This window comes from Suricata suricatta, chromosome 2 (genome assembly GCF_006229205.1).
Source record: "Suricata suricatta isolate VVHF042 chromosome 2, meerkat_22Aug2017_6uvM2_HiC, whole genome shotgun sequence".
In the NCBI taxonomy this organism is placed as follows: Eukaryota; Metazoa; Chordata; class Mammalia; order Carnivora; family Herpestidae; genus Suricata; species Suricata suricatta.
In genome coordinates, this window is record NC_043701.1 from 131,471,391 (window position 1) to 131,495,330 (window position 23,940).

At 53.4% G+C, this 23,940-nt stretch overlaps 2 protein-coding genes across 3 annotated transcripts in view; one reads left to right on the top strand and one right to left on the bottom strand.

Annotated features, from left to right (window-relative positions):
* Positions 1-13,842, top strand: part of HK1 (hexokinase 1) — an 81,156-nt gene extending 67,314 nt beyond the window's left edge. For both annotated transcript variants that reach the window (XM_029931805.1, XM_029931806.1), the window contains 5 exons: positions 1,383-1,482; positions 4,465-4,648; positions 6,672-6,827; positions 10,316-10,549; positions 12,152-13,842. In XM_029931805.1, coding sequence (XP_029787665.1) covers positions 1,383-1,482; positions 4,465-4,648; positions 6,672-6,827; positions 10,316-10,549; positions 12,152-12,296 — 819 coding nt within the window. In that variant the 3' untranslated portion in view covers positions 12,297-13,842. The remainder of the gene's footprint in view (positions 1-1,382; positions 1,483-4,464; positions 4,649-6,671; positions 6,828-10,315; positions 10,550-12,151) is intronic.
* TACR2 (tachykinin receptor 2) overlaps positions 13,326-23,940 on the bottom strand; it is a 12,098-nt gene continuing 1,483 nt past the window's right edge. Inside the window, exons 2-5 of the mRNA XM_029931808.1 lie at positions 20,823-21,017; positions 17,592-17,745; positions 16,136-16,332; positions 13,326-15,069 (exon numbers count right to left, since the gene is read on the bottom strand). Of these exons, the coding sequence (XP_029787668.1) occupies positions 14,853-15,069; positions 16,136-16,332; positions 17,592-17,745; positions 20,823-21,017 (763 nt within the window). The 3' untranslated portion in view covers positions 13,326-14,852. The remainder of the gene's footprint in view (positions 15,070-16,135; positions 16,333-17,591; positions 17,746-20,822; positions 21,018-23,940) is intronic.

The window sequence follows — 23,940 nt, forward strand, 5'->3', positions numbered from 1 at the left end:
CGAGTCTACACTCGTGTCCGAACTCCACACACACTCAGAATCGTTTCCAGATGGCATCCGATCCGGGGCACCCCCACTCGGAGCCCTCCCTAGAGCCACTGGCATGGGCTCAAGTCCTGTCTGTCATTAGTGCGTTCTAGCTCGTTCTGAGATGCCTCACAAGATGTGTTGCCCATGTTGCAAGCTGTCGATGTGCCAGCTCTGTTTGCCTGTAGGTGTGTCTTTGGTCTCTGGCTGGAGGACACTGGCAAAAGAGAAAATGAAAAATTCCAGAGATTAACTCATTAATGAGAGAATTAGTCAACTAACTAACTTACTTTAAATTCCTTTTTTAATGTTTAATTTTTGAGAGAAAGAGAGCGAGTGAGAGAGTGTGAGTGGGGAAGGGGCAGACAGAGAGGGAGACACAGAATCCCAACCAGGCTCCAGGCTCTGAGCTGTCAGCACAGAGCCTAATGTAGGGCTCGAACCCACGAACTGTGAGATCATGACCTGAGCTGAAGTCGGACGCTTAACCAACTGAGCCACCCAAGTGTCCCCTGACTGACTTTAGTTCAGAAGAGCAAACCGATGACAGGTGGTGGGGAAGGCTGACATGATTGGCTTTTTGCTTAACCGACTGAGCCACCCAGGCGCCCCCATGATTGGCTTTTTGAAAGAGGGATTGATTGGTGACACCTGGCAGAATATGGTAAACAATCTGGATCCCCTTGGAGAGAAACCTCATGGTCTACCTGTGCCCATTTCATAGCTCTGAACGTTAACATTCTTCCACTTTGCTTTCTGTGCATCTGCCACGTATTTTGCAATGGGAATCCTGCTGCACATGCTCTATTATAGCCTGTGTGTTTCCTTTAATATGAAACAGGCATCTTTTCACGTCACTGTCCAGAAACCAGCCCCATTCTCTTCCTGCGCTGCACAGGATGCTGGGGTTTGCTGGAGCCCAAGTGTTACATCACCCCTTTCGATTCTGTGTTTAGATTGTGTCTCTTCTGGACCATGCAAGTCATGCAGTATCTTTGCGTATCTGCCTGGCTATTTCTGAAGGACAGCTTCTGAGAAATGGATTTTGTGTTTCTGTTTTGCCTTCTCAAAGGCTGTGACACTTTTCTAAGAGAAAGAGAGCTATTTGGAGACCGTCCCTTGCCTTTTCTCCATACAGTTGTTCCCTCCAGGCTGTCTCTCCAGTACTCAGGATCATCTGCGAAGTGGGTAGAATACTTCCTCTAGATCTCAAATTTCAGATACATCATGAATAATAGGTGTTTAGTCAGTGGAATATTTAGTTACCTTTTTAAAGGCTGGTAAGAAAACACTTTGGGATGATGCATCAGGCAGCGCTGTCCCTCCCCTAAAGCTGTGTCCTTTTCTCTCCAAAGGAGTTTGACCTGGACGTGGTGGCGGTGGTCAACGACACGGTGGGCACCATGATGACCTGCGCTTATGAAGAGCCTACCTGCGAGGTTGGCCTCATCGTAGGTGGGTGTCCCGGGAGGTCTGTCTCTGGGGCAGGGACGGCGGGGTTTCCTCTTCTCTGGGGCTTTGAGCCAGCAGCTCAGTCCCTGCATGGGACACTCTCTGTCACTGTCATCTCTGCACCACCTTCAGAGTTTGGACCAACGTCACAGAGCCCTCTGGGGGACTTCTTGCTCCCCAACACGCACCCCCAGGCTTGTGACCAGACTGGCAGGAACGGAGCTCTCCAGGAACGGGGCTCGGAATGGCTCACATGGCTTGGGTGGACGGGGTGGGGACACCTGGGGCTGGCCTGGCCATCAGGGCGACTACTGGGCTTGTACAGAGGGCCGGCAGGCGGGTGCTGTGGGGTTGGAGCCCGCGACTGGCAAGGCAGCAGAGCCCTCCCTCTCCCCTGACTGTGGGGACGGGCCAGAGAGCGGCCTTGGGCACTGTTTTGCTTTTGGCAGCCACTGTTTGGGAGCAATGCCAGCCACTTCAGGGGGCTGCAGAGAGGGTGTTGTCCCCGTCGAGGAAAACATGTTAGGGATCTGGGCTTGAGAGCACGACATCCCAGAAGCATGCTGATTTGGGCTGTGAGAGAGAAGACCATTTGTCCAGCTGAGCCTGCTCCTGGAGTCAGGATGTGGAGGCCTTGCTGCGTGGCCAACGTCTGCACACCCTGCCTGGACCAGGAGGGGTGGCAGGCAGCCCTGTCATGCAGACCGATTGCTAAGTGTCTTCAGGACTGGGAGAAGGCCCCCGCAGGCTGCCTTCCTGGGGCCCCGGAAGACCTTTTCATTCGTTAAGCCATTTTGGGCTCTGGACGAAATTGAGGAAGCTAGGGAGGAGCTGCGGTGACTGCTTGTGGGGGCCTGGCCCTGGAGCTCTGTCCTTTCTTCCTTTCTTTTGCAAACCTCTCTTTCCCCACCCAGCCCTGCTCTTCAGCTCATGAATGGACTTAGGTGTGCCATGCAAATCCAGAGTGACACAGCACATTCCCCACAGTCAGGCCAGTTCCTGCCCAGTTCAGGGCCCCCTGAGCCACAGGTGGCCCCAGAGCGAGCTGGTGCAGGTTCTCAGCGCCAGGGCACTCACGCACACCCCGTTTGCTCTCTCCACCCATCGATGTCTTCCAACGCCCATTGGCGAGAAGCATGACTTCTGTGTTTTGGCTTTCTGTGCACCCCTTGCCATTTCTGGGGCTCCTCTCCTCTCAGTTTCACACTTCGGGGTGAAAGGGAACAGAGAAAACAAAAAAGTAAAAATAACCCAGTTCCCAGTGAGAAGTATCTGCAAATTCTACTTGTTTATTTAAAGGAGGATGAAAACAATCAAAGCCCTTTTGGTCTAGCCAGTGGGAATTGCCTTGTGTCCCCCAAGGGCGTCAAAACTCCATCTGCATCCCACCTGGGATGGGTTGTTGGCAGCTCTGGGGCCTTGTGACAGAAAGTATGGACTGCGGGCCAGCAGCAGTAGCAGTGTCCTCTCCAGGCGGGGCGTGGTAGAAATGCAGAGTCTCAGGCCCCACCGCAGACTTGAATCCGAATCTACATCTTAACAGGCTCCCCAGGTGACTGGAAGTGCATATTAAAGTATCTGTGGGAGTATTCCTTGATTAATTGGTTGGTTTTAAAATTTCTAGTCCAGGGACACCTGGGTGGCTCAGTCAGTTGGGCGTCCAACTTTGGCTCAGGTCATGATCTCACAGTCCGTGGGTTCAAGCCCCACTTCAGGCTCTGTGCTGACAGCTCAGAGCCAGCAGCCTGCTTCAGAGTCTGTGTCTCCCTCTCTCTCTGACCCTCCTGATGCTCACACTCTGTGTGTGTGTATGTGTGTGTGTGTCTCTCTCTCTCTCTGAAAAATAAAAATATTAAAAATAAATAAAATGAAATTTCTAGTCTGTTCACTGAGACAGGGCAGATGACCACAGCTTGGAGGTCATGGCAGTTGAAATTGATGTGAAATTTGTAAGGAATTTAAAAAAATGATTTATTTTTGAGTAAGAGACAGAGCGTGAGCAGGGGAGGGGCAGAGAGAGAGAGAATCCGAAGCAGGCTCCAGGCTCTGAGCTATCAGCACAGAGCCCGACGCGGGGCTCAAACCCACAAACTGTGAGATCGTGACCTGAGCTGAAATCAGACACTTTAAATGACTGAGCCACCCAGGTGCCCCTGCTATGAAAATTTATAAGTCTTCCTCTTTGTTTCCACACTTAAGTCCTCAAGGGTGAGACCACTGAACACTTTGTGGCGTCACCCCAGTCCTGGTGGGTCCAGAGCCCGAGTAGCCCTGTTCCTGGGGAGTCCAGGGACAGAGACCAGGGTGTCTGGAGCCTCAAGAAACTGTGTCACTCAGATTGTGTGCATGCAGAGTGTGTTCCTTTTCTCAGAAGAACCCTCTGATTTTTAAAGGGGGCTCTGACACCAAAATGGTGTCACCTTTAGAAGGGTGCCACTGACATGCTCAGGACACTGGCCTTCCCTGAACCAACTTCGGGCTCCATTCTGATACACATGGGAGGGTGGACTGGGCAGGCATAGCCCGTGACCGTGTTCGACCAGTAAAGATCAGCGGACATCCATGGTGTGATACTAAATGACCTCCAGTGTAATACTTTACATGCATGCATGTGTGTATACAGTTGTGTGTATGGAGAGAAAGAACAATCTGAATGTTGCCTAAACTAATGCCGTTGAAGACACAGCCCTTGGTTGGAATACCGTCTTCTATTAAACAGTTGTGGCCGTTCCCCGGGCAGGTAATCACACGAGGCTCTTGATGCTGCTGTCTAATCGATGCTCTCCAGGTGGTTTAACACTAACCCTCCTTTTATATTTTGAGGTTTTCCTGGAAAACATTAGGAAAGCGAAGCTATTGCTTATTCATCTCAAAAATATGTCCCATACCTGTGGAGCCCCAGGTCCCAGAGCCTCCGACCTCCCCAGCACGGTGGCAGTCATTCAAACCGCACGCCCCCCCCCCCCCGCCCCCTGTGTTTTGCAGGGACCGGCAGCAACGCCTGCTACATGGAAGAAATGAAGAATATCGAGATGCTGGAGGGGGACCAGGGGCGAATGTGTATCAACATGGAGTGGGGTGCCTTTGGGGACAACGGCTGTCTAGATGATATCAGAACGGTCTATGACAGACTGGTGGATGAATATTCTCTAAACGCTGGAAAACAAAGGTAATGGTGCTTGGTAGAGGAAGACATGTCAGGGAGAAGGGATGGTGAGGGCATGAGGCTGCGTTCTGCCTGTTACAATGGAAGAAGTTTCTAGTAGGAGAGGAGTCTGGACAGAGGCTTGGAGACTAGTCCCTCGGATTCCCTCCTGACCTTTGCTTTTGGTTCAAGGAGAGCAGAGAAGCTGGAGGACGAGCCCCCGACATGATACAAGTCGTGTGCCCAGAGGACAGGGAGGCAGTGGCCACACCACTTCCCTCAGTGATCATGTTCTTCCTGGAACATTCTGGTCTTCCTTTGCTCTGTGTTTCTTCCCCAGCAGACTAACAGAAACCTCTTGGTCAGCAGGTTTTTATTTTGTTTAGTGGAAGTAAAACACACTTGACCTGCAGTTGTCAAAGGTCAAGGTAAACTAGGATGGGGCCAGTGAGGGTGAGGGGCTTTGGCTCTGTTCACCCTCCGCCAGCCTCCTGCACCGCCTGGTGGCTGTTTGGAGCTTGGGTCCCAGAGACCCTGCCTGAGATGGCAGTGTCTGTGTCCCTGCACAGACACAGACGACTCCTTGTGTCAGGCTCCCAGGACTCAGGCCATCCTCTGCTGTTGCCAGGATTGAGTCGGTCCAAGCTGTGTCCCCAGGAGCAGACAGAAGGATTGGGGGTTTGGCACCTTCCAGATACGCATTGTTCTCCGTCTACTCTCAAGATTCTTGCCTTTTCCAAATACCATCTATGCTGTTATTCACTTAATGTTTTTAAGTCAGCATATATTTTTAATTTAAATTTAACAAGAGAAAGAAGGGAAAACCAGCATTATCATAGATGATAATCATAAAATGAATCTAGCAAAGATCAGCATCATTTGATTCTAGTTCCTGTTACCTACCAAAGGCTCTAAACGAAGCCCCCCACCCCTCTTTGGTAGCTGGGAGGTAGCGGGTGATGAAGGGGTTAAAGCCTCGCTGGCCTGTGCTGAGACGGCGTTCTGGATGGTGTGAGGATGGATGGGGATCGATAGTAGTGCAACCGTGTTTGTTCTGCAAACCACCTGAAATCTTTTGGAGTATCCAGTGGACTCTTCCCATCTGGGGACGCTGGGACTGGGCATGGAAGCACTTAAGTCCCTTGTCATTTCTGGGGTGCCTGGGTGGCTCAGCTGGTGAAGCGCCCGGCTCTTGATTTTGGCTCAGGTCATGATCTCATGGTTCATGAGTTCGAGCTCTGCGTGGGGCTCTGCGTGTCAGCACAAAGCCTGCTTGGGATTCTCTCTCCCTCTCTCTCTGCCCCTCCCTCAAAGTAAATAAATAAACAGCAAATCCCTTGTTAATTCTGAGGCCCTTGGGTGTGGCAAGAGCTGGAGCTAAAAGTCCCCTGACCAGGTTGCTCTCAGGAGTACGGTAGCTGTTTGAACCTTCAGCCTGTGTGTGGTTTCCTCCCTGTGCTGGGGGCTTGACTGGTACTCTGGGCTTTTACAGAACCTTCCAAAAATCTAGTAGGAATTTTCCCTTCCTTGTCTTCCTTTAAGACTCAGACCAGTTGGTTGCTAGTTCTGCAGATATTTATTGAGCCCTTGACTGAGAGCCTAGTGCTGGGTTGTGCTAGGTCTTGGGCCTCAGAACTGAGGAGGACACATGCCCAGCCTCTCCAGTCTCTCACCGCAGGCCACGAGAGGCAGTGCGCCGTGTGCCTTGTGAAGAAGAGAGGGTGCATGGAAGCCTGGGAGGGGCAGCTAGAATTTGGGGGGCGGGGGGTAGGGGTGGGGAACCAGCCTCAGGTTGGAGCTGACAGCTGGAGCCGGTTCTGCCAGGCAAGGGGAGGAGGGCAGGGGAGGAGGGAGATGGTGCAGCAGCAAGACGTGAATGCTGCTGGTTTCATTTCTGACCCTGGGGAGGGTCAAGGATCCCTCAGCCCTTCCTGGCCTCGCTCTGCCTCTGCCGAGGAGCACAGGGCCCTGCGCACAGGCTGGTGGTGCCGCCAAGGGGCAGGAAAATGCCTGGGGCTGCGGGGAGACCAAAGGCCCCCTGTTTCAGGTATGAGAAGATGATTAGCGGCATGTACCTGGGCGAGATCGTCCGAAACATCTTGATCGACTTCACCAAGAAGGGCTTCCTCTTCCGAGGGCAGATCTCTGAGCCACTGAAAACTCGGGGCATCTTTCAGACCAAGTATCTCTCCCAGATTGAGAGGTGAGTGATGAGGGCCTTCCCTGCAGGCCTGTTGGAGGTCCATGTGGTGGTAGTGCGTGGGTCAGCACATGAGGGAGGCACCTCAGGGAACATGTCATTTGTGAGGGGTGTCCCGCCGCCACTCCAGAGTAGCAGGCCTTGAGCAGCTACATACTAAAATCATATAATTTTACTATAAGTGATTCCCCTTTTAATTCATTTTTTACGTTGGAGCATTACATATATATGCTTGAGGTCACGTGTCTAAGTAAGGTTGTACATACTCCATTTCAGGATAGTAAAGGTGCATTAGAGATCCTTGTACTGAAGGGCAGAGAGTCCGGTAGAGCCAAGGCCCAGGGGTCTAGTCCCACCTGCATTCATCTGAAAGGCAGCCTGGGATCACAGTTTGGTCACCCAGTAAGCACGCCTCTCAGCAAGTTGCTTGGTCCCCTACTATTTTCTTGTGTGCAGTCATCGCTCCGTCCCTGCCTTTGCCCTCTTCCATGGTGAGCCACCTTCTTTTTAGAATGGTCACCAAAGCGACATTAATGTTGGCTGTGCTGGAGCCTGCTCATTGCTTCCCCCATGCGTGCACCTGAAACCTGCATGTGAAACTCACTGCCCTGCCGGAACCAAAGCAGTGAAGTGCTAGCAGCAGATGGAAGGGCCTGGAACATTGACGCCGGCGGACCTGAGTGCACTGAGTGGCAGCATTTCCCAGCGGCGGGGAAGGGAGGGCTGTGTGCTCATTACACATGGGGAGCCTGTGCTCACCGTTCTCTCATTCCAAGTACGGACAAGAGCTAAGTGGGGAAAATAGGAGTCTAGAAGAACTAGAAGAAAATCTCAGTGAATATTTTTGTTAACATTTTTTATTTTATTGTATTTTTTTAAAAGTATTTGTTTATCTTAAGAGAGAGAACAAGAGCACAGGGGAGGGGGAGAGGGACAGGGAAGGAGAGAGAATCCCAGTCAGGCTCCATGCTGTCAGCACCGAGCCTGACGTGGGGCTCCATCTCATAGCCATGAGATCACGACCTGAGCCAAAATCAAGAGCTGACGCTCAACCTACGGAGCCACCCAGGCACCCCTTGTTAATAGTTTTTAATTGTAAAATATACATAACATGAAATTTTCCATTGCAACCATTTTGAAGCACACAGTTGCGTGGCATGAAGTTCATCTGCAGCGTCGTGCAGCCACCACCGTCCACCCCCAGTGTCCCTGTCCATCTCGCCACCCTGAACTGAGATTCAGGGCCCGTGAAACAGTGACTCCCCATTCGTGCCTCCCCCAGCCCCTGGCACCCACCTTCTACTTTGTGTCTCTGAATCTGACTGCTCCGGCACCCTCATGGAAGTGGAACCCTAGGGTTTCCGTCTTCTTGGGACTGGCTTATTTTACCTTAACATTATGCCCTCCAGGTTCATCCATCTCGTAGCACGTGTCGGATGTCTTCCCTTTTTTAAGGATGAAAATACTCTATTGTACATTTAGACCACATTCTGTTTATCCATTTATCTGTCCATGGACACTTGGACTTTTGGCTGTTGTGAACAGCACTTCATATGGTAATTTTATTTTTAATTTTTGAGGAACCGCCATACTGTTTTCCACAGTTGCTGCGGCATTTTACATTCCCACCCATGGACACACGAGGGCTCCAGTTCCTCCACATCTTCATCAACACTTGTTGTTTTCTATTTTTTTTAAATTATAGCCATCCTAATGGGTATGAAGTAGTGGGAAAGTTCTTCTGAAGAATCATATCAACGTTAATTATACTGGAATTTAAAACAGAATAGTAGCAAAGAAAGAAATTGAAAAGATTGCAAAATTTAGCTACATAGCTTCTGTAAGTTAAAAAAAAGTTGGGGGCACCTGGATGGTTTGGTTGTTTACGTGTCTGACTTTAGCTCAGGTCATGATCTCAGTTTGTGAGCTTGAGTCCTGCTTCAGGCTCCATGCTGACAGTGTGAAGCCGGCGTGGGATTCTGTCTCTCTTCCTGTCTCTCAATGCCCCACCCCCTGCTCTCTCTGTGTCTCTCTGCTCTTCCTTCACTTGCACCCTCTCTCTCTCAAAAAAAGAAAACAATGGCAACCAAACTTAAAAGGCAAATAGCAAAGTAAAGAGCCCATTTGCATTGTGAATGACACGGTGCAGAGCATGCACGGCGCTGGGAGCTTCCGCAGAGCTGACCTTGAGACCCGCCGTGCCGCACTGGCCATGGGCTTTGAGTGAGTGACTCTGTTTCTCCCAGCCTCAGTTTCCTCAACTTTAAAATAGGAATAACGCTACATGCGTCAGTGGGAGAATAACAGTCTTGACCTAATAGGTAGTTCATACGGCCAATAAACATATTTTTAAAATAAGGTCATTCTCTCTAATAGAAGAGCACAGATCAAACTACAGTATCCTGCCGTCACCACTTTTTTAAAAGTCTATTTATTTATAGTAATCTCTACACCCAACATGGGCTCAAATTCACAACCCTGAGGTCAAGAGTCGTATGTTCTTCTGACTGAGCTAGCCAGGCACCCACACTACCTTGTTTTTAAAAATGATCCCTTTCTTTGGGGACAAGTGTAGCCAAAATCAGCTGCAGGGAGAGAAAAAAGAAACTGATGCAGCCTTCTGACAGGCCCTTGACAAAATGCATCAAAATCCCTTTGATCTGGAAACGTATCCTAAGGGAGAAATCAGAGGTGGACACAAAGATTTATAAACGGGAAACTTTACCAGAGTGTTACTTCACGATAGCAGAGAATTGCAAGCAATGTCAAGTTCTGTAACCTGACTAAATAAATGAGGGTGCGTCTCCAGAGTGAATGACCACAGCAGCTGTTTCTAGTCCCATTCTCAGAAAAGGACGTGGGAAATCGCTCACATGTTTGAAGTGGGGAAAAAAGCCACAAGGAAAACATATAAAAGATGAGCCCATTTTGCATATTATAAGAACAAAGATATTATTCAGTGATATTCAGGAAAAGGATATTGGGGGGTTCCTGGGTGGCTCAGTCGGTTAAGGGTCCGACTTCAGCTCAGGTCATGATCTCCTGGTTCATGGGTTCAAGCCCCACGTCAGGTTCTGTGCTGACAGCTCAGAGCCTGGAGCCTGCTTTGGATTCTGTGTCTCCCTCTCTCTCTGCCCCTCCCCCGCTCACACTCTGTCTCTGTTTCTCTCAAAAATAAACACTAGAAGAAAAAAAAAGTATATTGGAAGGAAGGAGATACATTAAAATGTTTATAACATTGCCCCTGGTGTTGTGGATAGTTTTAATTTTCCAAGTTTTATATTTCTATATTTGACAAACTTTCTACAGTTTAGCATGTAATTATACTTTGGTTATCATTTAAAAAGAAAGAAATAAATGTTCTGGAGGAAGAAAGCCCCCACCCCCTCCTCGTGGTCAGTAGGGTGACCGGGGACCAGTGTCTGCAGCCGCTGCCAGGCTGCTCTGGTGGGTCCCCCTTCACCCAGCCCCCTGGCTTTTGTCCACCACAGTGACCGGTTGGCGCTGCTCCAGGTGCGGGCCATCCTCCAGCAGCTGGGCCTGAACAGCACCTGTGACGACAGTATCCTCGTCAAGACCGTGTGCGGGGTGGTGTCCAGGCGGGCCGCGCAGCTGTGCGGTGCGGGCATGGCTGCCGTGGTGGACAAGATCCGCGAGAACAGAGGCCTGGACCACCTCAGTGTGACCGTGGGCGTGGACGGAACGCTCTACAAGCTTCACCCACAGTGAGTGGGCCTTCCTTCTGCTCAGGGGGTGGGGAGGGCAGAACCTCCTGGGCTGGGGAGTCCTCCCGATGGCTACGGGACACCAGGGTGTGAGTGAGTCCCGCCGGGAAGGTTCCTGGCTAAGACACGGCCCCCCTGAACGCTGTGCGCTCGGGGACAGGGCTTTGTCTGCGGCCAGGCCACCAGGGGCTTTGAAGTTTAACTGAGATCCTCAGAGAGGAATGGCTTCATGTGGTCAGCTCACACCAGCGTGTAGCAGGTCCCCCTCCCCACTCCTCCTGGTCCCCCTCCCCACTCCTCCTGGTCCCCCTCGGTCAGGCAGAGGGTGAGGTAAGGGTCTCTGTGGGCTCCCCCTCAGCCTGGGTTGGAGGCTGCGGCCTGGCCAGGAGGCTGTGTTTGGTAGGTGGGGAGAGGATGTGAAGGGCAAAGGGAGGACGGCCCATTGTCACGGTCACCTGCTAAATCAGCTTCTCGAGAGGCTGGGAAGGAAGGCAGAAACCGTGTTGGCTCTGGGCTTTGTAGCAGAGAGAGGGGTGCGGAGCGGCCTCGTTATGGTCACGTGTCTGAGACCCCATGCTCAAGGAGGACGTCTGTGCCCACCTGCCCTTTGATCTACCCCATATGCCAAAGCTTGGCTCTTATGAATAGAGTGACCATATTACTTATCGCCTACACCAGGGCGCTCTCACCAGGGGAGAGACTGCCACTAATAATTACACTGGGACCGTCTCAGGTAAATAAGCCATAATGTCACTCCACTGAAAAGCAACCTCACCCAAGTCAGGGCAGGCATTAGCTGCTTTGCTCGTGGCCATGGCGTGGGATGGAGCCAGCTGTCTTGCTCCAACTGCACCTCTGTCTGTCTACCATCACCCCTGGGGTGGCACACTCATGTGGCTTGGGGCTAGTCTGGGAGCTGCACACACTTGGATGTCATCCTGGCATCGTCATTTGGAGGCTGTGCTCAAGTGCTTAACTGCCACGTCTCCTCTTCCTCACGGGATGACAGCCACCGGCAGGACTGAAAATAAGAGTATCAGGTGCGGGCCGGCCCTCGTGGTGTTCCATGGCGGGCGGGGTCCCCTCTGGGCGCTGCATCGCCCTGGGCCGCTCCCGCCTGGCGCTGGCCTGGTCAGCGAGGAAATGTAGGAACCCAGAATCGCCTGTCAGTTAGAGATTATCGTTCACGGGGGGCCTGCGCTCTTGGCTTCAGATGCGTGTTGGGTCACAGGCGGTGATGGGCTGCGGTGGGCCACACTATGTTTCTTCCTGTGTTGTCTCCTGACGCAGCTGTGGGGCACACCTGGGCCCAACACCCTTCGTGGTGTCCCGTCCTCGAGACGTCTCAAGCTTTGGGGAGGGGTGTGTGTGTGTGTGTGTGTGTGTGTTATTCATGGCCTGGCCCTGGCGAGCTGCTTACTGTCGGATTCTCAGTAGTTCCTCTGCGCTGAACTCTGCGGTGGTGGGACTGGCTGCCAATCCGCTGTCATCCCAGCCACTTCCGGGCAGCCCCTCTCCCTTGCGTGTCCCCTTCACCGTAGGGTCGTGTAGCGTCTCGGCGTGGGTCCAGCATCCCTTCTCCTCTGTGTGTTTCTTTTCCAGCTTCTCGAGAATCATGCACCAAACCGTGAAGGAACTGTCACCAAAGTGTAACGTGTCCTTCCTCCTGTCCGAAGACGGTAGTGGCAAGGGGGCTGCGCTCATCACGGCCGTGGGCGTCCGGCTCCGGGAAGAAGCGAGCAGCTAAGGGTACCAGCCCCCAGCCTGCTGCCCTTCCAGCACTTCTCTCTTCAGGTGGCGACCCCTGTCCCTCCCAGCGAGCCGTGCTGGGAGGCCCCGGCGCACGCCCCTGCCTCGGCGGGGAGGGGGAGACCCAAGCCAACTAATGGCGCATAACGTAGGGTACAAAATAGAGCGTGTGCTGTCGATAATCTCTCCCCACTCTGGCCCCTCCTCGTCTGCCCCGCCACTCTGCATGATCCGATCTCTACCCGGTCATACGCCCCCCGTGTGTGAAGTTTAGTGGCGTCCATTTCCAGTTTCTGCATTTGTCCTACGGAGTTATTTATTGGCCCAAGATGAAAAGTCGCACCATCTGACAGGCCTCCTGGGCCTCTGCAGCCCGTCCTTGGGGACACATCCCCTGTGTGAAATGTATTATCACCAGCAGACACTGCCGGGACCCCTCCTCCCCTGGGGGAACCTTAGCCGCGCTCTCCTGTCCCAGTGCCCGTTGCTGTCTGGTGTCCCGAGGTTGCCATCAAGACGTGTCAGTGCCACTGAATCGTGTGTCCGTGGAACTGGTCAGAGCCTTGTTGTGACAGTCTTGCATTCTGTCTGTCTTGAGGGGGAAGGGAGGTGGGCAGTTCTGCAGGAAGTGTCTCGTCTCCATTCGGGTAAAAGGAACCAAACCGACAAACAGTGCCCTCATTGGAATTTCCCATTGCTTTTGTGAGCCATGTTGTATGACCTAGTAAACTTTGTACCAGTTCAAAGACCCGAGTGATGCTTGACGGCTGGAGAGCATGGAGGACACGGGGGGTGTGGAGAACACCAAGCCCTGGGGATTCTGGGTGGGGGGAGGAGTCTGCCAGGAAGATAATGTTCTTCCGCCCCCCACCCCCTTCTTTCGGTACAACAACCGATTCCCTCTGCAAGTGTGACAGAACTGGCCTCTCGCCTTGTGTCCCAGCACCTGCCTGGCGGGCTCCTGCCTTAGCTCCAGGGTCTCACCCCCGCACCTTTAAGAAGGCAAAGTGATGGAAAGTGTCTGTCCTCCAGGGGCTTCCAGAGGCTGTTTGGGTTTAATGAGAGGACAGTGAAACTTTCATCTCCCTACTGCTGTCCCAGGTAGACCCTGCCCTTCGTCACCGTCTGCCAAGAGAACAGATGATGTAGACCGCCCCCCCCCCCCATTCCAGCGCAGGTGAAGTCTTGCAGCGGCCCAGCTAGCAGGGTGCCTGCACTGTCCTCCCATTTTAAGTAACCCCTTCTCCAGGAAATTGAGCCTCATCTGACCGTTTCATCCCTACCCAGCCTCAACCTTGAAGTTGCAGTTCTGACCCCAAGGCCCATCAGCAGATCTCACATCAGTCCGCACCTGGTACCCGGTGAGCAAGGTGCCAAGTGATTCTCCCAAGCCACGACTCCAGCCCTACGTGGCTCCCTCCAGGCCCCACCGCATGTCCTCTTGGTATGTCAAGAGCGGAGTCCCTTTATCTGGCACTGCCAGTGCCTCTGGCACGGTGATCTTTGTGGGGACCACAGACAGCATTAAACTCTCTTGCTGCGCATTTATGGTGTCCCGTGGTTCTTCTGGAGGGGCAGTGGGGTGTGCAGGGTGAGGCAGGACGGCGGGAAGGGAAGGGTGGCCGGGCTGGGGCTGGGGCTCTCCGGGAGTGAAGATGGTCGGCGGTCTCTGCCCCTCACCTTCTTGCTGCTGAAGTGAGGGTCCTGGCCGGTGCTCACTTCCTGGAGGCCTTCACGTGAAACGGCGGGCATGGTGTGGATAAAGATCGTGGTGGCTCTTTGCGCAGTGCTTACTGTGCTGGCAGGCTAGTTTATAGTGACGTGGCGGAGGCAACACAGCCAAGGCTCCTTTGACTCTGAACCACCATCTTCACGGAGCTGGATCTCTGAGCTCAGATGTTGAAGCGGAGAAGTCCCAGGTCGGATCCACTCACAGGCTTTGCAGAAGATGACGCTTCTTCCCTGTGTCCATAGTGTGATAAAAAACCGGTGGGTGCTGGTGTTTTGTTTGGTTTACCCAATATTTCTAAAAATGTGAGCCAAATTGTGCAAGTCTGGAAGTCCCACAAATTTGGATTTCTGGCGTGTCTTGAAAGATTTAGAAGATCTGGCAACAGTGGGCCCCCCTGGCGACATTTGTCCGGAGCCCATGAGCCTCTGTCCCCTTTGCCCTCCAGTTTGCCACCGTACCCAGCACTCCCAGGGACCCCAACGCTGGAAGTCCGTTGCCTTTTATCACATTCGCCATGTTTTTTTTTTTTTTTATACTGGATCCAATTCACTCATTAAGTTGTATGCCCCAGGAAGGCTCTGAGCTTGCCACACCTGGATTAGGTAAGTGTTGGCTCACATTGTAGTCCTTGACTCTCACTGGTTGCCGTGAAGCAGGGATTAGGGGCACCTGGGCCCTCAGAGTTAGCAGCCGCTGCAGCCTCCTGGCGCCATCTTGTTTTTCTGCTGAGGTACTGACAGCTGGGGCAGAGGTCAAACTTCCAGGTCTGGGCCTCTCAACTGGCTACTTCTCCAAGGGTGTGAAGTAGCCAGGCACAAGGCTTCAGGGTTCTGGAGGCAGCCCGTCTTGGGAGCCCCCAGCCTGCCCATTGGTAGCCTCAGAGGGGGCTGTGTCCCCAGCCAGGAAAAAAGTCTCTTTAGTGTGACACCTGTTGACCTTCACCGAGAGGGATGGAGTGTGAGTCAGCTCTATCTTATCCTCCTCAGTCGGTGTGGCCCACGGGCAGCAACGGAAAGCAAGCCGGAATCCAGAGCGAAACCTGAGAGACAGAGGGTCACCTTGAGCAGAGGGGAGGGGACAGGTACAGGAACTGCCCTGTGGCTGCCATCCACAGGAAAGTTGTCCTCTCCTAATTGCCTGTCATTTTTCACTGTCTCTTGAGAGACACATTCCTCAGTGGATTTGATTTTTGGAAACACCCAGAAGTAATCTGGAGCTATATCTAGTGACTGAAGTGGGGGATTAAGCCAAATTAGACCATTTGTTATTACAGGCAAAAAGAAAGCAAATACAACTTAAAGAAACAACAGAGTTTCTTGTTTGACTTGTTAAGTGGCTTCTAAAGGAGTATTCTAGACGCGTCTTAAGAAATCTGGGCCCTGGCAGTGTTGGGTGCAGTAAGGATGTTCTCGAAAGGGGGCTGCTTTGAAAGAAAATCTGCACATGGAACTACTACATTTTGGTATATTTGATTAAAAAATAATTCTCCCCATGGCCACACTAAATGTAAATTAGAAGAGGAAGCAGACATCAGCGCCTCAGTTGGTCGAGCGTCCAACTTTGGATCAGGCCACGATCTTGCAGTTCGTGAGTTCAAACCCTGCGTCAGGCTCTGGGCTGACAGCTAGCTCAGAGCCTGGAGGCTTTCTTCAGATTCTGTCTCTCCCTCTCTCTCTGTCCCTCCCCTGCTCGCTCGCTCTCTCTCTCTCTCTCTCTCTCTCTCTCTCTCAAAAAATAAAACATAAAAAATGTCAGGACAGAATAAGTCCCTACCTCCTTTACCCGGCTCCTTCCTCCTCCTCTCTCTGACTCTGACTCTACTCCCTCCATCTCTGTCCCTTCTCTCTTCTCCTCGTCCCAGATGTAGCCCCAGAAGGGAGAGCAGGAGCAGACCAATGGTAAGAACTAGGGCCTGGGCAATGGGGCAAGGATTTGGGGAGGAGGAAGGGCTCCAGCCAGGCCCAGACCCGAGTGAGCTGTGGACTCACTGTGAGGATGGCAATCCTGTGTGGGGGTGAGGGGCGCAGGCTCAAGCTGTGCAAGGGAGCCCAGATGGAGCCAGGTGCGGGGGTCCCTGATGGCTGAGGAGAGGGCTAAGGGCTCACCTGTGGTTGAGGCAGCAATAGATGATGGGATTGTACATAGTGGAGCTCATGGCCAGCCAGAAGAGCGCCAGGTAGACCTGCTGGATGAACTTGTGGTAGTAGATGTCTTCCTGGAAGTTGCCCAGGATGAAGTAGAAGTGGTAGGGCAGCCAGCAGATGGCAAAGGTCACCACCACCAGCACCATGGTCTTCACGAACTGGGCCGGGAGAGGCTTAGGTCACTCCTCAGCCTGGAAGCCCCCAGCCCCAATCCTCCAAGGGTGGTGGCAGGGCACCCCTCAGGCCAGCTTGGGAGGCCCTCAGTCCCCTGAAATGCATGTTGCCTTGACTTTTGGACCCTGCACCTTGGGGCTCCTGTTCAGGCCAACCCCTCTGCCTACACTGCTGTCCTCAGTCCTTGAAGCCCAGCTCAGTGGCCCCCTCATCTAGCAGGTGTCCTGAACCCCTTCGCTCAGAGCAGCTCCCCTTCCTGGACAGTGGGTGCGCTCTAGCTCCTAACCCCATCTTTGGGGGGGTCCCCTATGCCAGCTATGGGTTCCCAGGTGCCCCTCTCCCTGGGATCTGTGTCTGCCACAGCTTTTGTAACTGTAGGTTGTGAGACTCTAGGCAGGGACCCCCAGCTTCTGACCAAGAGCCAGCTCCTTGACCTTTCTCCCCTCAGGGCCTGGTCCCTGTAGGCCCTCCTGAGTGTGGCCCAGTCAGTACCCCATGGGGAATGGAGGGCAACCAGCGATGAAAAGTGGAGGCCAGCTCCTCATGAGGAGGGACACTCAGGTGGTGTCCAATTTACGACCACCTTCCTGAATTGCCCTGTGAAAAAACGCTCAGTAGCAGACATGAAGCCCAGCCTTTGTCCTGATACATGATGGGATTCACAATTACCTCCCCTGGACGCCTAACCAGAAGGGGCCACGGCAAAGATGAGCTTTAACTGGAAGAAAGTCTGAATCACAGAATACTGTATCAGACTCCTTGGAGGGAGGGGCGCTGAATGGCAGGAACGGGGGCACGCTGGCACTTGGGATGGAAATTGAATGCAGGCTGGATACAGCTGGACTCCAATCCAGTCTCCACGAGCTCGGAGGTCTCCAGTTCCAGCATTTGGGAATTCCGTGAATCTAGCATTCTGAGATTCTTGGGAGTATCTGAAATTCCGTGGGGCTTTAGGATTCTCCGATCCTGGTGACATTCTGGAAAGCCCCTTTAGCTTCGTATTTGGTCAAAGGCCAAAGGTAAACTGTCCCCTCCACCCTCGGGAAGAAATGAACTCCGGTTCTGGCCAGAGGGATCCCGTTCTCCTCCGCAGCCACTGAGGGGAGGGCTGCGAGCCCGGAAGGGTGGGGCCCCGGGGCGGGGCCCAGATGGGAGCAGTGAGACCTTCTGGGGGCGGGGCCGGGGGAGCGGAACGGGAGGGCAGAGGCACCGCCCCCCACCGAGCCCCGCCCCCGGCGCCCACCTTCTTCTTGGCCTGCAGGTGGCGCAAACTGGCGCCGTGCGCGTGGTGTCCGGGGATCTCGCGTCTCCAGAGCGTGAGGCCGATGACACTGTAGGCGAAGAGCATCACTACGAGAGGCAGCACGTAGATGAGGGCGATCACCGCGAGGTGGTACCTGGAGGGAGAGCCAAAGGCCTGGGCACGGGACGGCCCGGGGGCGACTTCGGCATCCGCCAGAGCTCCGTCCCCCAGAGCCCGCGGGCGTCCCTGAGCGAACTCTGGGCTAGCCACCCGGACCACTTCCCAAGCCTTGATGTAACTTAAAGAAAATTAAAAAAAAAAAAAAAAGACAACACGATCTAGCATTTATGCCCAGAGGGCTTCGCCTGCTGCAAAAGAGAGACACCAGCGTTATCTCACCTGCATTCCTCGAAGTGATAGGCAAATACTACCAAGAAAGGAAATAACTAGGAATGAAAAAGTTAACCAAATGATACATTTGTTTAACATGTAAAATATCATCGAGCACAAAGGAGGAAGTAAAATACTCATGTCATCCTCACCACGTTAATAATTTGGAATATTTTCTTCCAGAATCATGTGTATATATGATATGTATATGTACACCTGTGTTACATTGTATATATAATCTCTATCTGCATCTGTCTGTCCGGAGAGGTAGATTTCCTGGAGTAGGTATGGTTCCATCCTGCACCAGCATCCTTATGAGGGAACGAGGCAGTGGCAACAGTGTCACACTGTGCCCGACATTGGTCATGTCTCCCTTGCCCAGCAGCATTTGGTTGGGAACATGGCTCATGTCAGCAGACCTTCTCTCGCACCACCTTTGAGCAAGTGGCCTGTATCGCCACGGACGGTGACTCACCTAATCCCTGTGGAGAACCACCTGGGCTGTGCTGAGCAGTTTCTCTTCCTGAGAGTGAGTGGGCCTGAGACCGTGGCCCTGACATGTGATCTTTTTCTGGGAGGGCTTAAGTGTTCCCAAGCCTGGCCCCTCCCCCCGTGTGCCAGCCTTGCTGGGCCCGGTTTCAAGAGGTGCTGCCACCCAGAGGGAGGAGAGCAGATGGCTCCAGCAAACGTCTTCCCTAAAGCCTGTGTTTAGAATTCTGCTTGCTTGCTCTTTGGGGGACTGCTAGATCCCAGGATCCTTATCTAGTCCTGCTAGGGAGCAAGTAAGGGTAGGGAGGGGCAGTGAGGTCACAGAGTGTTTGAGCTAGATAGACCTTGAGGCTCAGCAAGGCCACCTGCCTCAGTGTCTGGAGGGGGAAATGGCCCCAGAGAGGTGCAGAAAGTCTGTGACACATGAAACAGCTCTCCAGATTGAATCAGTACCAGAATGATTTCCCTATCACTGAAGGTCAGCTCTGTGAAGTCTGAACTGAGTTCTCAGTCAGCCTCTAACTTCAAAGTGTGACCTCAGGCAAGTCTGCTCTCTCCCTCAGTCTCAGTTTCCCCATTTGTAAAATGGGGAGGTAATCCCTAAGGTCCTTCACAAGTATGAGTGACATCTCTCTGTGGCCTCATCCTATCCGTGGGACACAGTTCAGGATAGGGATTCACCCTGGGCTAGGTTCCTACACAGAAGGGAGCATTGAGGAGCTATGGGGATCACCTGGGGCCTGCCCTAAATCAGGAATGCCTCCTTTCATTGCCTGGATTTTTTTTTGTATTTTGATCTTAGGGATCTATGTGCATTCTCCTGGAGGGGGCATCTAATTTCACCAGATTCCTACACACCCAGGATTTGAGACTTTCTCAGGCAGAAAGGCCTGTGTGAAGGCAGAGAAACACTGCCCCCCAGTGGTCAGTCACAAAATATTCTACTCTCCACCCAGAGCCTTCCCCACGTGGACACTGCCCTTGGAGCTGTGAGACCTTCGGGGGTGGGACCGGGGCGGAGGGGTGGAGGGGAGAGGAGCAGAATGAGGGCAGAGGCCGCCCTCAAAACTCATCAGTCCTCAGAACAGGCTTTCAGGCTTCTTCCCTAGTGCTGAAGGCCACCGTGAGGCCCTCTTCTGGCTGGTGCTTGGGCAAGTGGAAACCATGAAGGGGCAGGCGATGGGGGAGGGGTGCTAAAGAAAGGGGGGCTGTGTTGCCATGGTGACCTGGCAGCCCTTTCCTAAAGCCTTGCATCCTTCTGCTTGGGGCAGCTGGGCCCCTGTTGGACTAAATCTGCCACCTCCGGGTCTGTTTTCATGTGTTCCTTGCTTCAACTACTATGTAATGGGTGCCAGTTCTCACGCATACTCACAGCAACTTTCCAGCAAGTTCTCTTATTATTTTTCACTTGAGAGAGGAGCCAAAGGGGCAGAAAGATCAAGTGACTGAAGGACAGGGCAGGGCTTTGACCCAACTACTGACTGCAAATACTCTATCCTCTGCTAAACCGCCGTGCCATGCATGGGGATCGGGGGTCCACGCAGTGAGAATGGGGCACACTGAGGCCCAGCAACGGAAAGGACTTATCCAGGGTCACACAATGCCTGGCCTGTGCCTGTGTTCTACCTCGTCGCCCCACCTGTGGTGCCCCCTTAGCGGGAGGCAGGCACCAGACATCCTCCTGAAAACATCCCAGGCTCTGTCACCTGCCCTTTTTTTCTGCCTCAACCCTGACCCTCTGCGGCCTGAGCATTTATGGTGGTCCTCCAAACACACCGGTGTGCACACACACTTCCACAGACATAGCCCTGGGCTTGCACACATGCACAGACATGAGTGGCTGCAGTGTGGCTGCACCCCCAGTATCACATGCACATGTGGCACACATGTGTGTCCTCCTTTAAGGATGCACATGTCCTTGTCTAAGTGGCAGGGCGCGGCGGAAGTGCTGGGCTCCCAAGCAGGACCACCTGCCTTTAAACCCTCGCTTCACCCCCTGCTGGCTGTGGGGCTCTGGGCCTATTACTCAATTTTTATTGCTTCGGTGTTCCCATCTGAAACATGTGAGTAATAATACATGCATACCCCACAGTGTTAGGGGAGTGACATGGCTTCATGTATGTAACACCTGACACTCAGTAAGTGCTAAGTGAAACTTTTAGCACAGACATGTACTCACATAATCCCAGACACCCTCACAGACACATGAGCACACCATGTGCACACTTGCATATGTGTACAGGCGCACATGTGCACATACATGCACACAAGCACATAGATTCTCAGGTGTATACACCTGCACCCCCTCCGACCCCGCCCCCCCCACTATACTCCCTGCCACCCAGGCCTTACAAAAGGAGCATCTTGCCGCCGTTGTCTTCTGGCCAGACCACTGCACACTTGGTGGCGCCCTGATCCGTGGTGACAGTGGAGTAGAAGCACTGGGGGAAGGCCAGGGCCAGGGCCAGCAGCCAGATGCCAGCAATAACTGCTCTGGTGCCGGGGGCGGAGAGCCGTGGCTGGAAGGGGTGGACGATGGCCAAGTACCTGTGAGCAGAGGGCTGTGTGAGTGGTGGGCACCCTCCCCCTCTGCCCCACCCTGTAGCCCCATCCTTTCCCCCCCTGCAGAGAGCCACCTGGGCTGGTGACTCCGCTACAGCCACGCAGCACCCTAGTGCACTAAAGCCCCAGCCCAGGCTTCACCTCATCACCTCCCTCCGAGTGTGGCCTTGCTCTCAGTGGCCACCAGAGGGCAGTGTGGCCTCACTGGAAGTCCTCTCAAGACCTCTTCCTAAAGCGGCCTTAGCAGAACCCGACAGTCTCTAAGACAAAGCCCAAGCCAGCATTGCCTGTTGGCTTTGTGCGATGGTGGAAATGCTGTATATGTGCACTGTCTGGCTCAGTAGCCACTAACCTCATGTGACTATAAACACTGGGAGCGTGGCTAGTATGACTGAGGAACAGAATTTTACATTATAATTAATTTAAATGTAAATAGGTACATGGTTAGGTACCAGACAGAGCAGGCCCAAACCTTTAAACTCGGCATTCAAGGCCCTCAGCACATGGCCAGTGCACTTTCTAGCCTTTTGTGTCACCGCGTCCTGCACCTTCCCTGGCTCACTCTGATCAAGGAACAGCCCCTGCCTGAGTGACCATTTGTGGGGCCATTTCTTCCCCCTCAGCCTGAAATTTCTCCTTCCACACTGGATCCATTAAAGTCCAAGTGAAAGGTCACCTCCTCCAGGAAGGTGGCCAGGGGTAGGCTTGTCTCCTCAGCTCCTGCCTCTCCCTGGGGAACCTTCGACTTTGAGCTGCTGTTTGGCCCGAGTGTCTCAGGCGAGGGTTGTTCTCCCCATTTTCCGCACCGGGAGACTAAGGCTTGCAGAAGTAGAAGAACCAATTGTAAGCCTTGGCCCTGAACCAAGTCGTGCAGCTCCCCTCTGCTCCCGGGGCCTCTGAAGCTGCTGCAGGAATGTCCTGGAGCCTGGTGGGGCTGAGGCCTCTGGATCAGCGCCCTGACCAAGGGAGGGAGAGCTGGGGGTAGCCACCTGCTTCCAAGGTCAAAGGACCCAGAGAGCACCATCCACCAACGACACGGGGCCCCACCTTGGCCCCCACACTGCTTCTCTTCTGCTGCGCCCTGGGCCCTGCGGCTTTGGTTGCTGCCTCACAGGAGGGAGGGTGTGGGGCGAGATGAGGGGAGGCCCTACTCAGAATACGGTTTTTACGCGAATAAATTACACAGCATTACAAAGACAATCAGTTATACTGAAATACAGTTCTCAAAATATAAAATCGATTTGGGGCACAGCCATATGCACATCAACCCCCTAAACGAAAAGATCTAGCAGCAGGTCTGGAATCCTTGGTAGGTTTTTTTTTTTAATGTTTGTTTATTTTTGAGAGCAGGAGTGGGGGAAGAGCAGAGAGAGAGAGGTGGGGACAGAGGATCCGAAGGGGGCTCTGAGCTGACAGCAGCAAGCCCGATGCCGGGCTAGAACTCACAAACCGTGAGACAGTGGCCTGAGCCAAAGCCAGATGCTCGACCCCCTGAGCCATCCAGGTGCTCCCCTGCCCCCAGCCCCATGGCAATTTTTAAGGAGTGATGACTGTAGGCGATACTTTGAGATTTCTGCACCACAGAGGTATCTGTGGTTTCTATCGGTGACGGTGACGCGGTCCCAGCCACACGTGCTGTGCTGCCTCCATCTGCAACGTGATTTTTCACCCCCACAGAAGCTCAGGACCCCAGGGTTTCTGTGCACGGTCTGTGGGCACCAGTTATGCACATCTGGACTGGACATTGTTAGCCCCTCCTTCCCCTCTCTGAGACACTGACCTTGTCCCTTTCTTGCCCTTGTCCCTGAACTTGCCCTAAGCAGGGAAGTCCACATCTGGGTGTTCTAGGCACCAGGTGTGCCGACTCTGTGCGCCCTGAGCTTTTCTACCCTGTCTCGGTGAGGACGGCCTTCCCATACTCTCACCCGTACCAGGCCCGATCCTGCCTCGGGCCTTCGCTGCCACTGTGTTGCTCCCTGGCATGCTGGCTCCCCAGAGCTCATGGGCTCACTCTCTCTCTCACCTCCTTCCATCTTTGCTCCAAACCCACCCCCACAGTGGGGCCGACCCCACACCCTGGGGAGTGCTACAACCTGCCCCCACCCCGACACTCAGCCTGGCATCTGGGGTCCCCTCGCCTCTCCCTCGTGTCTTTCCACAAACTCATGACCTCAAAATACCACGTACGGGGTATTCATGTGTTTACTATTTAAATTCTCTCCAGGGCAGGCATCTTTATCTGTTTTGTGCCCCCTGCCCAGAGCAGTATCGTCTGTACATTGCCGGCCTTGAACATATGAATGGATGGAGAAAGGAAAGGACGAGTCTTCTCTGGTGACACCCCAACCCGAGCCCCCATCCTGCCTCACCTGGACTGTCATTCACCAGCCTCCGGCCTGTTCTCCAGGCTCCCACCTTGCCCTCCACAGCCCACAAGCAGCACCCTCGCCCTCCTTCAGTGCAGGTTCCATGAGGCCTGATTTCAAGGACTTGTCTCCCCTCTGGTGTATATTCCCCAACGTCTGAAACAGAGGGAGCGCTCAAATATTTGTTGGGTGAATGAGAAGAAAATGGTAGTGAACTCACAGAAACATCCAGGGGTCCTGAGGTGTGTTTGGTGGGGCAGGAGCTGTGGTTAGATGATGGGGGCCCGGCCGCTGGCCCTGACCCTGACTTCCTGGCGACCCTGCTTACCTCTAGCCTCAGTTGGCCTGGGCACAAAATCAGAAGCTTGGCCTAGACAAACAGTTTTCGAACTTTTCTTTTCATTTTTAATTAGTAGAAATAAATTTGTCAAATGAAATCTTCAGGGAAACTCCATAGGAAAACAGCCCGGAGCAGAGAAGCCCGCTGCTAACGTGTCGCTGGGCGGTTGGGTGGCGATGGAGACTAGGGGTGGGAACGGGGG